At 44.0% G+C, this 15,385-nt stretch overlaps 1 protein-coding gene across 2 annotated transcripts in view; it reads left to right on the top strand.

The window, feature by feature from the left end:
- Window positions 1-15,385, top strand: part of LOC138291226 (albumin-like) — a 447,949-nt gene that overhangs the window by 70,246 nt on the left and 362,318 nt on the right. For both annotated transcript variants that reach the window (XM_069230303.1, XM_069230304.1), the window contains exon 3: window positions 13,787-13,919. In XM_069230303.1, the coding sequence (XP_069086404.1) occupies window positions 13,787-13,919 (133 nt within the window). The remainder of the gene's footprint in view (window positions 1-13,786; window positions 13,920-15,385) is intronic.

Raw genomic sequence — 15,385 nt, 5'->3', positions numbered from 1 at the left:
ATGCCATTTGCGACCGCGTACGCGGTCGCAAATGGCATTGCATCCCACTGCGAGTCGCAAATAGGAAGGAAACACCCCTTCCTATTTGCGAGTCGGAAATGCATTTTGCGAGTCGGTTCCGACTCGCAAAATGCATTTCTGCATAGGAAACTGCGTTTTGCGACTCGCAAACGGCAAATTTTGCCGTTTGCGAGTCGCAAACAGTTTCCTACATCTGGCCCATAATTCAATAGTCTGAAATAAATCAGATTTGGTATTATTATGTTAAATAAACCTAATGCTTGAAACTCTTTAAGTAGAGAATGTGCTAGAATTTTTGGTGCACTAGCAAAGTAATATTTTGCCATGCCCCTTCATTGGCAGTCTGGCATCTACTAATAACTAAGAGATTGCCTAATACTGCCTTTATCTTTGGAAGAACGTCCCATCTTAGTTTCTGACAGGTGATGCTGGCCGCACAGCTTTTGTGGGTTTCAGTCTCTCCCTGAATACCAGGGATGGACTAAAAAGCTGAGCACACAAAGTTTGGTTTCAAACAATTACCTATAGCCTGCTGTGCAAGTGTGTATGCCATTAACCTAGCTTTAAACAGAGAGCCATGTTTGAATAGGTGCCCTTACTGAGGATGTGGCTGTCTCTTCTGTGTATATTACATCCAGTTGTGCCAAGTGTTAGAGTGTCCAGGATAAGAATTCATAAATAAAACGAAGGATTGATAAATGGTTCCATCAATGAGAACTGGGTGGGACTTTATATTAATTCAATACTAAGTACCAACAAGTATTATGACTGCCTAATACATCAATTCAAATTGTATGTAATCAATGCATAGAAACACATAAATACGTTATAGTATTGAGAGCTTAATAGGTAAAGTAGGCTGCTGCAAATACTACCTCCAAATAATTTTTTTTTTCCATTACCCTAGGATCAAGGGTGTGGGTGTCTATATTAGCCTTTTTTTTATCATCCTCAATGGATTCTGTTACAACTACTGCATCTAACTTAATTTTTGAATTTACTTTATGCCCTTTGTCTTTTTTCACCTCAATGTTTTATCTTCTGTTCATACGGTTTTCGTTCTGGCTATTCTAATTAGCCGGCACATCTTTCTTTGCTTAATATTCTACTTAATGCTCATCGCAATGAACAATCTTCTATCCTTATTCTCGTCAATCTCTTTGCTGTTTTTGACATGGTGGATCACTCAATTCTTATGCTTTGTTATGCATCCTTGTTTTAATTTTAAACTAGGGATTTCGGATACTATTCATAAATGGCTGCATCTTATCTCACCAATCGCTCTTTGTAGTTTACTGGAAAGGGGTGGTATTCTCTTCCTACCTTATGCTTTGTAATGTACCTTAAGGCTCTATGCTAAGTGCTCTACTGGTTTCGATCTATGCTACTAGTTTAGCCTCCATTATTTCTTTGTGTGGTTTTAACATACACTATTATGCCAATGGTTGCCAGATCTCAGTTTCCCCTTTCACTCAGTCCCTTTATAATTAGATCACTACCTGCCTCTCTGCCACGGAAAACTAGATGTTGTTGAATTCCTCCAAAATCAGCTCTATGAAAACTGAGATTGTTTTCTTTCCTGGTCTTTAGCTCTGGTTACTCTGCTTTGTATTCTCATCTTTGAGTCTTACCCTGTTTTCCTCCCCATTTAGGATTCTCAGAATTATTGACTCATCATTTTTTTTTGTAACAATTTTCATCTGGGGTCAGGAACTGTCACTTGCTTTAACAAGTGAAAAATCTTCTCCTTAACGGCTTTTTCATGATATGTTAGTTTTTCACAGTAATTATTACTTTTTTTGCAGGGAGTGTGCACACGCTAGATGGCTGATAGGACACACACCTAGTAGGCTCCCTCTGATCCCAGCCCAGTCCTTCACAATCCTGGCCTGAATCCTGTTGTTGACTCCCGATCACGGACAGGCACAGCCAAGCAACAGCCCGGCACCCTGTTATTCAGCACCATGAGGTGGGGGACACCCCAAGGAGTGGCAGCATGGGACTCCTCGTGGCAGGCCTGGAGGCCTATGGGTGGTGAGACCCAAGGCTAGCAGAGCAACGACCTCTTGGACTCTCGAGGTCGCTTCACAAGTGGGCAATACCCCTTCAGACTAGCATTTCCTTTCCGCCCAGAGCAGGAGCTCTCAGGCTCCTAGAGTGTGGTCCTGAGCCAGGCCCCTCCTGGTGCTCTTTGAAGCATTTGATCCTTGGCGGTCTGGGCCCGGTAAGAGGTTCTCGTATAGTTCCTGTGGCAGGCTTACCCCTCGGGCCTTGCAGCAGGCTGGAGGCAGAGTGGGGCTGAGCATGGGTTGGCAGAGCTAACAGGACTAACAGTCGCCTCAGTGGAGGTTTCATTTGTGGTGTGGCCTCGTGGACATCGGTACTTGAGCCAATCAATCAATCAATCAATCAAATAATTTCTTAAGTGCCCTACTCACCCGGAAGGGTCTCAAGGCGCTGGGGGGGGGGGGTAGTGGCCGGTTACTGCTCGAAAAGCCATGTTTTTATGTGTTTTCTGAATGTTAGTACGTCTTGGGTCTTGCATAGGTTGGTGGGAAGGGAGTTCCAAGTCTTGGGGGCGAGGTGGGAGAAGGATCTGCCGCCGGAGGTGGTGTGTTGGATGCGGGGGACTGTGGGGAGGGCGAGGTCGGCGGAGCTGGCGAGCAGCCAACAATTCAGATGAGCGAGAGCAGCCTAGCTACATGTTGATTTCCACTATTGGCACCACCCTGAGGTTCGTTCGTCTCCCTGAAATACCTAAGCAACCATGTTGGGCACTGTGCCATGCATTTTAACAATCTCAGAACCTTGGAGGGTGATTGAATGGGAGTTGTACACTCTGCTCTAGCTGATCATTATTGTAACTGGAACACCATCAATCCCACTGGTGGACTGTGTTCTGCCTCCTGGCATTGCAACCCCGGTTCATCCTTGCCCTTTGCAGTCCCCCTGCCCTGGTCTCTAGAGAAGGGGAGAGCCATCTGGCTTTACCCCCTCTTGATTGGGGGGACATTGGTATATTCTGTTGGGCACAAGGATGCCTTTTCCATCTGCTGGTATATACTACAAGACGTGGCTTGCTGTGAGGAAGGCTTGGTTCCTGTTGAGCCTTTTACTCCTTTAGAGACCTGCGGGCTCAGGCATGAGGTCCTCTGAAGCCACTATGATATATCCATGGGGAGGAATAAACAGTCTGGGTCCCTGTAGGGGAACACTATGAAGCAGTACACCATCAGCCGCTCTACAGCAGCCACAGGCAAGAGCTCTTGCGAGGGGTGCCCTGATCCAGATCTTCCCCCGGATGAACCTTCCAGGGCGGAGATACTAGCAGCCATTCAGAGCTCCAGGGTAGCCCTGGAGAACAAAATTGAAACTGTGCCCTAGAGGTCAACCTGCTGCGTATGGACCTCCGCAAATTGCCTGTCAGGGTTTGATAGTGAAGCTCCAAACTGATGTGGTTTCCTTGAAGAAGCAGGTGGCCTGGTTCATGTGCAGGTCGGGGGCCCTGGAGGTGCAGCTGGAAGATGCACAGGGAAGGTCATTCCCTAACAATGTGCACCTCCTGGGGTTCCTGGAAGGGGTGGGGTGGTCAAAGAACACTTTGTGCAGCAATGGATCCAAGATACCCTGAAGCCCTCCGGATTCTTTCCATGTTCGCCATTGAGAGAGCACATCGTACCCTTGTGGCGCTGTTTCATCTTGGGGTGCCACTGTGGGCCATAGTATCCCGCATTTTGAGCTACAAAGACAGGGACTTCATTCTCTGCACGGCTAAGGATACTGACACTGTGAGGTATGAGAACTGGAAGCTTTCCATTTACCCAGACAACACCAATAATGTGCAAGGGGCCCGTAGGACATTCTTAGAGGTCAAAGCCAAGCTTTGTTCTATGGGCCTCTGCTACATATTGTTGTATCCTGCCAGACGGAGGTTGTTGTCGGGGACAACTCTAACTTCTTTGAGAACCCTGAGGATGTGTGGATGTGTGGTACCCAGGGAGGGAACAGGACCCAGGATGTCGGGAACCAGGGGCTCTGCTTGTGCAGGTGGTCCTTCCTGGAGGGCTTCAGAGGCAGGTCCATCTAGGGTGCTCATTAAGAATGATAGCACCATGACACTGGCCTCCTCGGAACAGCCCCCGAGGCTGAAGAACACTGGGTCTGTTCGGAGGACCTCGTCGATGCAAATTGATTCTGAGAAGTTATGTATTTACTTTTGAGATGCCTTTGTGTAGAACCACTGTTTAACCACCTTTCTTTTTTATGCCAGGGGGAGTCCTCTCGTTGAATCTCTTATGCAGTTGGGGTCCTCTAGGATGTTTGTTTTCAGGGGCTACCTTTTGGTGCTGGTTTGGTATATCATGCACTGTATTATATAAGATGGCATTATTTTGTGCCTGAGGTTGTCGGATCCCTCTCCACATTCAGTGTTAGGAACGTGTTGGGGGGTCAGGGATTAGGTTGTAGGTCCTGACAGAAGGAAATGCATTGAATTTGCAGTATGATAAATTGTTGATGTTGATATGCTGCTTAACCCGGAGTCAGGGAGTTCATACAGTTTTCTTGTTCTGTGGCCCCGTTTTTAGGAGTTGTTTGTTTACCATTGGAGTACTGGGAAGCAGACAACACATGAGACTCTATCCTAGGTGGTGGGAAATATGGAACTTTGTGTGGGTGGGTGCCTGGGTTGGAGAGCAGTTAGGGTTATCCTGTACATATGGCTGTACAGATAAATATGATCACTTGGAACATATGAGGGCTCAGAGATTACAGCAAGTGTTATAGGGTCCGCACGTTCCTCAGACGCCACAACGTCCACATAGCTTGTTTCCAGGAAATGCACCTCATGGGAGTGTGGTAAGTGCAGAAATAAAGTAAGAAATGGAGGAGTCAACTATTTTATCTCTTACTCCTCATGCCCCAGGGGGGTGGTTATATGGATGGCCACGGGGTCCTCCTTAGACAAACTTAAAGTGAAGCCGACATGGAGGGGCACTATCTCTTTGTGCAGGGCTCATTGGATGCCAGGGATGTCACTATTCTCAACTCATATGCCCTGACATAGACAAATGGCACTTTTATAGGGGACTCCAGGACCTGAAAGAGGACAGTTTGGGCTCCCCTATTCTCTGGGCAGGTGACATTAACAGTATCCTGAATGAGGAAGAGGATTGGTATCCACCCAAAAGGAGCACTAAACCACTTAAGGTGGATTCCCTACAGGCAACCATGCGTAATTCAGGACTGTTGCATGGCTGGCGCACATTGCAACCAGGGGAGGTGAGTACAGTTGTCACTCACTAACGCATGGTACTTACAGTAATCTAGACAGATTTCTGCTGGGCGTACTTGATCTTGCAAGGATTCCTGTAGTGGTGCATCTGGGGCATTTTCTCTCTGATCATGCTCCTGTGCTATTGAACCTCTCCTGGGGAGTTTTGTCTCATAGGACAAGAAGTTGTCGAATGCCCTCCAACCTCTTAACTGATTTTGTGTGCCAGGAAACACTGGTGCAAACTCTAGAGACCTAAGTGGAAGTGAATTGGGGAACTTTGGACACTAGAGCGGTTGAGTGGGAGACCCTCAAGGCTGTGGTCAGAGAAGAATGCATAGGAACCGTCTGTAGGGTGCATAGGTGATTGGTAGCGGACCTTAAAGTACAAGAGGGATAATTGGCTGACCTCCAGAAACATGAAGCAACCTCAGAGGATGTGCACACTGTAGCTCTGGGATACTTTGGATAATACCACCCTTAAATCCTACCATCAGCTCTTACACAGGGAAGACAATAAATCGGGCAAGATATTGGCTGGATTCTTAGGTGTGTAACAGAGATGACTCCCATACTATGAATCTAGAATGTTCCAGCGGAACTGTGGACCAGGCGGCAGGAGATCTTAGCTGCCTTCCTAGAGCTCTTTAAAATGGTGTATTGGGTGGACACTACTGTCCAAGAGAGGGTGATAGACAGGTTCCTGGCAGTTGCAGCAAGGTCACATACAGGACATGGAAGAGAAAATCAAAGTAGAGGAGCTGGGTAATGCCTTCATAAGTCCAATGCCCCTCATGGGGATGGGTTCCCCATAGACTTTTGTCAGACTTAATCTACCTTGCAGAGGGAGAAATTACGGGAGGTCTTCCTGGAGGCGAGGGAGGGGGATCCTTCCAGTGTCCTTATGAGATGGAATTGTGTGCTTCATGCTTTAACCAGGAAATAATCTGGTGGATCCCTCTTTGTACAGTCCCCTTACCATGCCTAATTTGTGCCTTAAGGTATTATGTAAAACTCCTAGCATCAAAGTTGCAGGTGGTGGTTCACAAAGACAAATGCAGCTTTATGCCTGCAAGTAGTACCAACTACAATTTGCACAGGCTTACCCCTGTTCTACATGACACTCTAGGTGGCAAGGAGGACATGGCATTGGTCTCCCTCAATCTTGAAAAAAGCATTTGATATGGTGGAATGGAGATATTTAATGGCTATCTTGAGGGACCTGGGATTTGGACCCAAATTCTGTGACTTGAAACAGCTCCTGTACACTGAGCCCTCTATTTACATTAGGGTTGGGGGTGACCACTCGGAGTTGTGGATGGTTGTTAGGGGAACCAGGCAGGGGTGTCCCCTTTCACCCCCTTCTTTTTGCACTTACGGTCCAGCCCCTTGATGTGTTGCTGTGCAGGGAACTGGAGCATTGAGGGATCTGAGTGGGTGATTCCACCCATGTGTTATCATTTTATACAGATGATGTGCTTGTTTACGTTCGATCCCCAGCTGAGTTGGTTCTGCTCCTAATGCAACTGCTGGGAGTTTTTGATGAGGTTTTTGGTCTATAAGTTAATGTCCGGAGATCACTCTTATTCCCCCTGGGTGGGTTAATTGGGAAACACCATGATCAATTTCCGGCTGTGGGGCCACACTGGGAGACAGGAGTTTTCAGATATCTAGGGATTTGGGTCACTAATACCAAAGCAGAGCAAAGGCCCAGGAATGCGGACAGGGTTGTGCTGGGTCTTGAGAATTCGATCGCATTCTGAAACAGGGTTTCCTTTCTCCGCGAAGGTCAGAGCAGTAATAACAAAGATGGTCTTCCCATTGCGCTGTCTATACCTCAGCCAAAACTCACTTTTCCCACTCGAGCCTAGGTTTTTTAGGAGGTTGGATAACTTGTTGGTGTCCCTGTTATGGGCGGGTAAACGCAGTAGGGTGGCACTGGTTGTGCTTAGGAGGGACTTAGAGGATGGGGGCTAGCTGCCCCCGATATACAGTTTTATTATTACGCAGCATATTTTCAACATGCTGCTCATTGGATGGCTTAGCAGAACACTAGGGAGAAGCAGCTAGTGGGGAATCTGGCTGCAGGAAAGATCTTGGCATGGTTGTTGATGAGCGGGGCCAGATGGAAGTATCCTGCACCATATATAGCTAAAACCACAGCAGTGGTCTAGGAAAAGGTGGTTCAGAAGGTTGTCCTTATTGCCTCCTTAAACAGGGAGTGACAGGTGTTGGCTCTTGTACTCTTTCGAGCTATAGACAGTGACATGTCAATAGATCTCTGTAGGACAGGGGGTTGTCAGGTGGTAGAAGATTTGTATCCCAGTGAAACCTTTGTCACCTTCCAAGATGCCAAGGACTCCTTTGGTGTAAGCCCCGGACAGTTCTTCCAGTACACCAAATTAGAGAGTGTTGAGAAGGAGTTGTGGACTGATTTCCCTGCAGCGCTGCAGCCTTAGGAAGTGCATGATGGGCTCATTGGGTGGGGGAGGGTCAACCCACTTTTTTAAAGGGCCCGCTCGGGAGACATGTGCAAATATCCACTTGTAGTGCGGAGGGCCTGGGAGCATGACTTGGGAGAGTCCTTTGCAGATACTGAGTGGGATTGCACATCTGCAACTGGTAGGCACGGTGTCGGGTAACAAAAGGTTCAAGCTGCTTCATTTTCATTTTTCACACCACACCTATGATACACCTTATAAGCTAAGCAGAAAAGAACCTGCTAGAAAGGCCACATGTGTAAGCTGTGGGGTGATCAGCTGCACTTTTCTACATCTAGATTGGGAATGCATCGGAGTCTAATTCTTCTGGAGACAAGTAATACCACGTATTGCAGAGATCACCGGACTGGTGATTCCCCTGAAACCAATTGCCTGTTTATTGGGTGCCGTGGCCAGGTCAAAAGGACAGAAAATCCCCTACAATCTCGCCCAACTAGCTCTTCACCAAGTGAAACATCGTGTGACCATCTGATTGCTGGGCACAGGAGCCCCTCTGGTTGCCCAGTGGCTGAGAGACTTAATGGAGTGGCGGAAGAGCATCACCCGAGGCTGGCCCACTCCGATGAAAGGTCACGGGAAGAGATTGTGCTTTGGGCACAATTGCTTGAAAAATTTAATGTGGCTGGAGACTCGAGCTCCGACGGTAGCTCTGATACAGAGGGATAACTAACCTAGTCGAGGCTGATATTGCTTATAAATATGACGACCAGGTAATGTTATGTGTTAATTCTTTTTCTTTTTTTTTTACTGTATCTGCAAATGTGTGCACCTCTCTGATGTTGTAATACCTGATATGATGGAGGCACCCATATTTGTTGCCGTCTTGTGGTAAAATGTGTGACACTGACAACGTTGCCCTTTATGTTTTTATTATAAGGTATGAATGAAAAATCAATAAAATACAGTTTAAAATCTATTTCTCTTTCCCATGTGATGGTGTTTTTAGTATCTCCTTATGTCACCTTATTCTATTCAAAATTCCTGCATCTGCTCCCTCTTTTATCTTCACTATCACACATATATTTCTCCATAACGCATTCAATTTCAGTACGTTCCGATCACTACTCAGTTGCATTCTATCTTTGCATTTTTTTTATGTTTACATGCACTTGCTCTGCCTTAACAGTGGTGATTGATTTCTCCATTAAACCCTTCTCAGTGCTTTTGTTCTAGCTTACAGTTTCTTCTCTCCGTTTCCTGACCTCGTTGTGCTTCTTTTGTTCCTTCGCACTCGATGCTCCACACTTCAGGATAAATCTCTCTATCTCTATCCACTCTGCCCCTACTCTATTTACAGGAAACAAGAAAAGGAGCATCTACTGCCTGTAGCAGAATGCTGATATCTTATCCTTTTAGAGACGTGTAGTATTACTTTTTATTATACCATTCATTGGTATTTGCATGCAATGCAGCTTGGATAAAAGTGATGTAACAAATTATTAAATAAACATATAATTAATATTGGTAAAAGGCCTCACACAGTAGAAGAAATCTATTATTATTTACAGGTGTGATCTAAAACAATTAGTGGACTGCTTTCTTGGCATGATTGTAACTGTTTCTAAAAAGTGTCCTGATAAAAGCACTAGAAATTATTATTATATATGTTGACAATTCTGTAATATTGCAGATCTTGCATAGTGAGACTGAATATCTACACTATACAAGATGGCACGGGCAATGAATTAGTGCACAGACTTTGCCGTGTGTAAATGTGCTGGTCATATTGTATCCCCACAGCCACATTGACACGTTCATGCGCATTTGTTACTGGTGCTTTTGGTGTTATATGAGAAAACATTTTGGATTATGTTGGATTTTATGCCTGTTAATTATATGTTTTTCATCAATATCAATGAAAGACAGTTCGATAACGTTTTTTATGTACAATTGTGTCTACAACCATTTTGGTCTTTTTAGAGGTAACCAACTATTTGTCAGTTTCCATTAGCTTCTAGAACTTTACAGGGAGTAAAAGTTTTTTTTAACTCAATACCCCGGCCACTTCCCAGCACCACTTCAGATCACATGGCCACAGTCTTTGTATTGTGGATGATAAACATGGAGCACAAGGAAACTGAACCCTGTTGACATGACCTAAATGAGACAACATCTAGTACCTACTGCAATGAATTTTAGTAGGCGGCTGCCCAAGCGAGGAAAAAGGATTCTTAAAGACTACTTTTGGGTGGCAGATTTTTTTTTTTAGCTTTTAGGTTCGTCCTTTCTCTGAGGTAAATTTGATTTAACTCATCATGAATTATGGAAGTTTAAGAGCGCAGATGGAAACGCTCTACTATAAAAACATGTTTTGCTTTTAATATTAGTATAATCTTTGGCTGCAGACAGATCGCCTTTAAATCTGCCTTTAAGGCAACAGAACTGGAGGAGGTTAAAAATATTCCTGAACCTCTTTTCAAACTAAGAAGAGGTAATGCGTCCTGTTGATCGATCGTGGACAGTAGGATTCTCTGCATTGATTTCTCCCTGCACCCTAATTAAACACTGGAGAGCTTGGAAATGACTGTCAAATTTTCCATTAAGCTTTCTTCATAGCCAGGTAATAATCTATAATATCGTCAAGTTAACTGCCTATTGATTTTTGTATTTGTGGAGATGTTGGCAAAAATCAATAACAATCAATAAAAGCAAGAAAATCAATAACATTTTGCAATAAAAAAACATTTTTGATGGCTTAGAGTGAGTACCGGGTTATTCTTTGTGCTCACACACATATCCCCAAAGATACATTTTGGTACTGGGTTTAACTGAATGTTTACCTTTATTAAAGATAACAAATAATTTCTGAGGAACCTGTTCAGAAAGGAAACCCTAAGTTTACAGCAGTAAAAGTTCCACTTCTCATAGATGCAGATTTACCACTCCTTCCTATTGTGCACAGTGTACAGTTCCGTATTGAGGAAAGGAAGACCTGACGTACAAATGGCTATTTTTCTTATTTTATCCACAATTGAGAATGCACTATCCCAACAAGTTTGTGTGTTCTCTTCTCTTTTCACCGTGGAAGGGCATTTATTTCAGCGTATTGCCGGCAGAGCTGGCTTAAGCTTTGGTGGCGCCCTTTGAAACAACCCGTTTTTGGCCCCCGATACCCCAATGACCTCCCACCATATTCCCTCACTACCATCCTCCGACATTGCCACCCATCGCTCCTTGGCTCCTGTCTAACATGCATTTCATTTGTCTTAATGTGCCGCTCATACCACTGTAGGTGTCACAGCACTTAACATCACACACACATTATACAGCGACAATGAATATAATACATGTGTAAATCAGTCCCCAGGAAATGTTACATTAGACAGTAAGGATTACAGTGAGTAGCGGGCAATCCATAACAATACGCATATGTTAAGAACGTTTGGTCTTAAGAAGCAAATTCAGGATTTGAAACATACCATAGGTGATTGTTTTTGGCTTTACTAATAAGAATGTATTTCTGTCCAAACAAACCCTTTTTACCAATCTAGGCTAAAGAAAGACTAGAGAAACAGTTAGGGGCATATTTATACTCCGTTTGCGCCGAATTCGCGTCGTTTTTTTCGACGCAAAACTAACTCCATATTTACACTTTGGCGTTAGACGCGTCTAGCGCCAAAGTTCATGGAGTTAGCGTCATTTTTTTGCGTGAACACCTTCCTTGCGTTAATGAGATGCAAGGTAGGCGTTCCCGTCTAAAAAAATGACTCCGAGGCATGTGCGTGGTATTTATACTCCCGGGCAAAAATGACGCCCGGGAGTGGGCGGGGCAAAAAAAACCGCATTTGCGCCGGATTTTAACGCCTGGGTCAGGGCAGGCGTTAAGGGACCTGTGGGCTCAGAATGAGCCCAGAGGTGCCCTCCCCTGCCCCCAGGGACACCCCCTGCCACCCTTGCCCACCCCAGGAGGACACCCAAGGATGGAGGGACCCACCCCAGGGACATTAAGGTAAGTTCAGGTAAGTATTTTTTTTTAAAAACATTTGTGGCATAGGGGGGCCTGATTTGTGCCCCCTACATGCCACTATGCCCAATGACCATGCCCAGGGGACATAAGTCCCCTGGGCATGGCCATTGGGCTAGGGGGCATGACTCCTGTCTTTGCTAAGACAGGAGTCATGTTAATGGGGGTTGGGCGTCGTAAAAATATGGCGCAAATCGGGTTGAGGCGATTTTTTTGCCTCAGCCTGACTTGCCCCATTTTTGGACGCCCAAACGCCATTTTCCCCTACGCCGGCGCTGTCTGGTGTACGTCGTTTTTTTTCACGCACACCAGGCAGCACCGGTCGGCTAACGCCATTCAATAAATACGGCGCCCGCATGGCGCTTCAGAATGGCGTTAGCCGGTGCTAATTTTTTTGGCGCAAAACTGCGTTAGCGCAGTTTTGTGTCAAAAAGTATAAATATGGCCCTTAATGTTCTAAGGTGTACTATGCAGTTTGCATGCCGCTCTTTGTTCAGGCTATCCACATAAAACACAGTTCTGTGATCTGCAGTGTTCTTTGCAGCAGGCATTTTAACCCTGTGAGATACTTTGTGATGAATCATACCTAACACTAGACACAACTTCAATCCTTCTCTAGCAGGAACATTAATCTCCAGAGTTATCTTTACACTTTTGTTGTTGCCTGAAAACTGCTCCACACACAAAGAACTCCGCAGCAGGTACGTTATTCCTAAACACAGCACCTGCGAGATGAACGCCAGGTGCGGCTGCTGGGTCGCACTGCTCCAAAGGCGGCCCTGATTGCTGGAGTAACTGGCTATTTTCAAGGTGGGAAAGCATCAGAGAAAAGTTTGTGAATGGTCACAAATGTACATGTTTGTGGGCATTCAAAAACTTCATGGCTAGCCACTCCTTGATCGTCTCATTCTTCCCTCTTTTGCGTTAAACGTATTCCTATTTTATTGTACCCATTTGTGACATACACTTATGTAAGAGTAAATGGATTTACTGCTTTTAGGTTACCTTTGTGAATGCCAAAAAGCTGTAATCCTGCAATGTTTATTTTTAAACATGATTTATGAGCACATGGCTTCTAGAATTGGGCCCTGAGTGTATTTGCGCCTCACCTAACCCACAGTGGATGACCAATATGTACACAAATTGCGGTTTGGCCTCTAGAAGGCAACGTTATTATTTATGCCATGACATGGGTAACGAAAACTGAAAATTACTTCCAACCTTAACGCACTGGGGCTCTTCTTGCTTTAGTTGTGTCTTCAAGTAGCAATCCGCTATTGGGCTGGTATAGCCTGCTCTCATTTACTTTGATATTAACTGTCTGCTCTATGGGTTTATTCTGAGGTCGCTTAAGATTGTAAATTAATGCGTTTCACTGCACAGTGCAGTGGAAGTTGTTGGCTTTTCTATATACTTCCTTCGCCCTAGCTTTCAGTTTTTGCAATCAGATATCTCTTATGCATCATTATTCCCAAAATGTATCAACTTGTTCTTACTTGTGATCCGGAAAACGGGGGAAAAACGCCTCTGATCATTGAATCTCTTTGAGAGATGAGGATACTGTAGTTATTATGACGGATTCATTTTTTACTGCAATATTCGCACCACCCAGCATTTCTTTGTTTTTAGTTTCAGTACTTCGCATGTTTGCACGGATTTCTCTGTAACACGCCACTGATTTTTGTTTTGCTTGTTCAAGCTCATTGAGGTTGAAAATCCTTCCAAAATATCTTCTGTAGCGCTTTGTTCAAAAGGGGTCTGTAAAATATTACGTAAATTCCACGAAAGTGCTGATGTTTTTATGACTGTCCTTGGCTATTAGTAAGGTGCTGTATGTAGCATTTGTTACTGATCTGCTTTACAGTTCAACGCTATGCATCAGCGATGGAATCTTCCCCCTTATTGACTTTTGAGTGTTACATGGTTAGTGGGTGTTTGAAAATGAGGACCCTTTACCCTGAGGGACATTCATATTCTAATTTATGTTTGCTTTGTTTAGATTTTGATTACAGCTTGATTCTGTTTCAGGGGTATTATTATGTTCTCCCAGTATCTTCAAAAGTGCTCTTACGAGAAGCAAGTGGAGCGCGTCAAAGATATCACGGAACTTGCACAGAAGTGCTCTACAGGCATTAAGACACCGGAATGTCGAAAATCAGTGGTATGATGAATCATAATTTCCATTCCATTTCTTTAAGAATTTTGCAATTGATTGGCCTGCTGGTTGTGATTGCTAGACTTGCATTGACAGCCAGTTTTCCACAGCGGCTGATTGGCTATTTATGGTTTTTCAGCATAGGTAATGCTACACACGTTATGTTGAATTATCTTGAATTAATAACAAAGAAAACCATTACCATGGAAAAATATATCAAGAAAACTATAGCCATGCATTTGAGGAGGAGAAGTTGGGAAACTATGAGATGTGCGCTTCACAAGAATTGGTGGGGGGTGGGGAGGGCTAAGTAGGAGAGGGTTCAAGGGATTACCCCCAAAGAACAAGAGTAATGGTGAGGAATATAATTTAAAAGTTGATTGTTGGGGTGAAAGTAATGGGTTTCTGGGTAACTAGTTTCCATATTCTTATACAAATCCATTGCTATGCACAACCGTACAAACTGACATAAGTAACAAAAAAAATAATGCCCCATAATGGCTTGCATACCAATGCAAAAAACAATAAAAATATTATTTTAATTAATTCTGTAGTGTTAACATGTAGCAATACATTTTTTCTCTGAATGGCATTCATGTATTTTTTAAGTATTTCATTAATTTTCACATTTTACGTTTCGGGTGAGAGCTACAGTCATCATAAAACATACCAAACACTACACATCACATAACAGACAACATACACAGCAAACATATACATATCAGAAAGGGGCTTTGCAGCCATTGCCTACAGTGGCACTGGACTCTCTAAAGGGTAGCAAAGCAGTGTAGTTCAAGGCCTCTTCATGGGAGGTGTTGTGGGCAAGCAATCCCAATTCACTGGCATGCAACAACAGTACTCAATACATTATTGCTCACTCAGTGCTTTTTCTTTAAAAGAAGGAAAAGAACATTTAGTACACAAGTCAATATATCTTTATTTGATTTGATAAAAGAGCATAATACAATTCATCATTACAGTGAAATACCATAAAATGAATACAACTTGAAATTTCACAAGTCAGGAAGAGACGTGTCTCGTACAATAAACAAAACCTCTGCAATAAAGTACATTGATACATCAAGGAGAAGCCACCGCTATGGTGAAGGCAACAGGTCCCTATACTATGCTGAGTAACCTGCCATTACCCTTCCATTGATTTCCTGCAACTTACAGACATTTTAAGAAAACAACATACACTATAACAAACATCAGGACTGCTGACGATATGTTAAGGCATCTCTGCATTTCTTAAAGGCAAGGGATTTCAGAATATGTTTGAGACAGCATAAAAAGAATCGTCTATAAAATGTATTAACCCCTTCGCTGCCAGGCCTTTTCCCCCTCCTGTGCCGAGCCTTTTTTTTGGCTATTTGGGGCAGTTTGCGCTTAGGCCCTCATAACTTTTTGTTCACATAAGCTACCCATGTCAAATTTGCATCCTTTTTTTCCAACATCCTAGGGGTTCTAGA

The sequence above is a fragment of the Pleurodeles waltl genome, chromosome 1_1, assembly GCF_031143425.1.
Source record: "Pleurodeles waltl isolate 20211129_DDA chromosome 1_1, aPleWal1.hap1.20221129, whole genome shotgun sequence".
NCBI lineage: Eukaryota > Metazoa > Chordata > Amphibia > Caudata > Salamandridae > Pleurodeles > Pleurodeles waltl.
Note: the sequence above shows the minus strand (reverse complement) of the source record. Positions and strands in the feature narration are given on the sequence as shown.